The sequence below is a fragment of the Colobus angolensis genome, unplaced genomic scaffold (genome assembly GCF_000951035.1).
Source record: "Colobus angolensis palliatus isolate OR3802 unplaced genomic scaffold, Cang.pa_1.0 Scaffold168, whole genome shotgun sequence".
Taxonomy (NCBI): domain Eukaryota; kingdom Metazoa; phylum Chordata; class Mammalia; order Primates; family Cercopithecidae; genus Colobus; species Colobus angolensis.
This window is the reverse complement of record NW_012114799.1, coordinates 5,131,061-5,132,251: the sequence shown is the minus strand read 5'-3', so window position 1 is coordinate 5,132,251 and position 1,191 is coordinate 5,131,061. Positions and strand designations below refer to the sequence as shown.

Below are 1,191 nucleotides of genomic sequence, written 5' to 3'. Positions count from 1 at the left end.
CTGCACTCCAGCCTGGTGACACAGTGAGACTCCGTCTCAAAAAAAAAAAAAAAAATTCACTTTGATAATTAATTTTTTTTTTATTTTTTCCAGGTGTATGGTTGCTGATGAAGTAAGTGTTTCAATGGTTTTTATGTCTTTTATAAGATTACACAGCTTAGTTTTTGGTGTCTACTATTTTCCATGTACTCTTTCTCCATACAACTGTATGTCTATATATGGGAATGGGGAGAGAGAGAACGATGGGAGGGTGAGAAGGGAGGGGAGAGAGAATGAGAATGAATGAATGTGTGTGTGTGTGTGTGTTTGCAAGACATGCATCTGATACATATGTTAATATTAACATTAGTGACCCCAAATTGTTACGTAGGATGCAGGAATGAGCTTTGAAATGCAGCCTGCCCCAAAAGCTTTTCTATTATACTAGTACTTGCTTAAAAGCTAAAGGTTATTGTTACTTGTTTCCTATGAGTTTGAAAGGTAGTGCTGAAATGGTATTTTATTATCACTCAACGGTTTGATACATTTAAATGACATGTGCTTATATGTATCTCTATTCATGTTTTCTCTCTGAAATGGAGGCTCTTGTTACATGAACTATGATATTCTTTGTGTACATTCTCAGAGTAATATAAATCAATATAAGTTCTAATTTTTAACAACACTTTGAGAAATACGTTGCTGTTTTTCATTATGTCTTTAAGAATAACAGCAAAATGGCTGGGCTTGGTGGCTCATGCCTGTAATCCCAACACTTTGGGAGGCAGAGGCGGGTGGATCTCGAGGTCAGGAGTTTGAGACCATCCTGGCTTACGTGGTGAAACCCCATCTATACTAAAAATACAAAAAATTAGCCAGGTGTGGTGGCGGGCGCCAAATAGTCCCAGCTACTCTGGAGGCTGAGGCAGGAGAATGGTGTGAACCCAGGAGGCAGAGCTTGCAGTGAGCCGAGATCGCACCACTGCCTCCAGCTTGGGCACAGAGTGAGACTCCGTCTCAAAAAGAAGGAAAAAAAAAACAGTAACACCAAAACATACACTTTTCAAAATATATTAGAAATGAAGGATATGGAAACTGAATTGTTAAAAAATAGAAGTGGAATCATCAAAAAATTCTCCCAATTAATTGTGATTTAGTTTTGCTTACATGTAGACTCCCACCAATGGCTTATCTCTGTAGTCCCTTTTTTTT

At 38.1% G+C, this 1,191-nt stretch overlaps 1 protein-coding gene across 1 annotated transcript in view; it reads left to right on the top strand.

The window, feature by feature from the left end:
* Positions 1-1,191, top strand: part of ZRANB3 (zinc finger, RAN-binding domain containing 3) — a 343,238-nt gene that overhangs the window by 140,644 nt on the left and 201,403 nt on the right. The window contains exon 3 of the mRNA XM_011937745.1: positions 94-112. Within this exon, the coding sequence (XP_011793135.1) occupies positions 94-112 (19 nt within the window). The remainder of the gene's footprint in view (positions 1-93; positions 113-1,191) is intronic.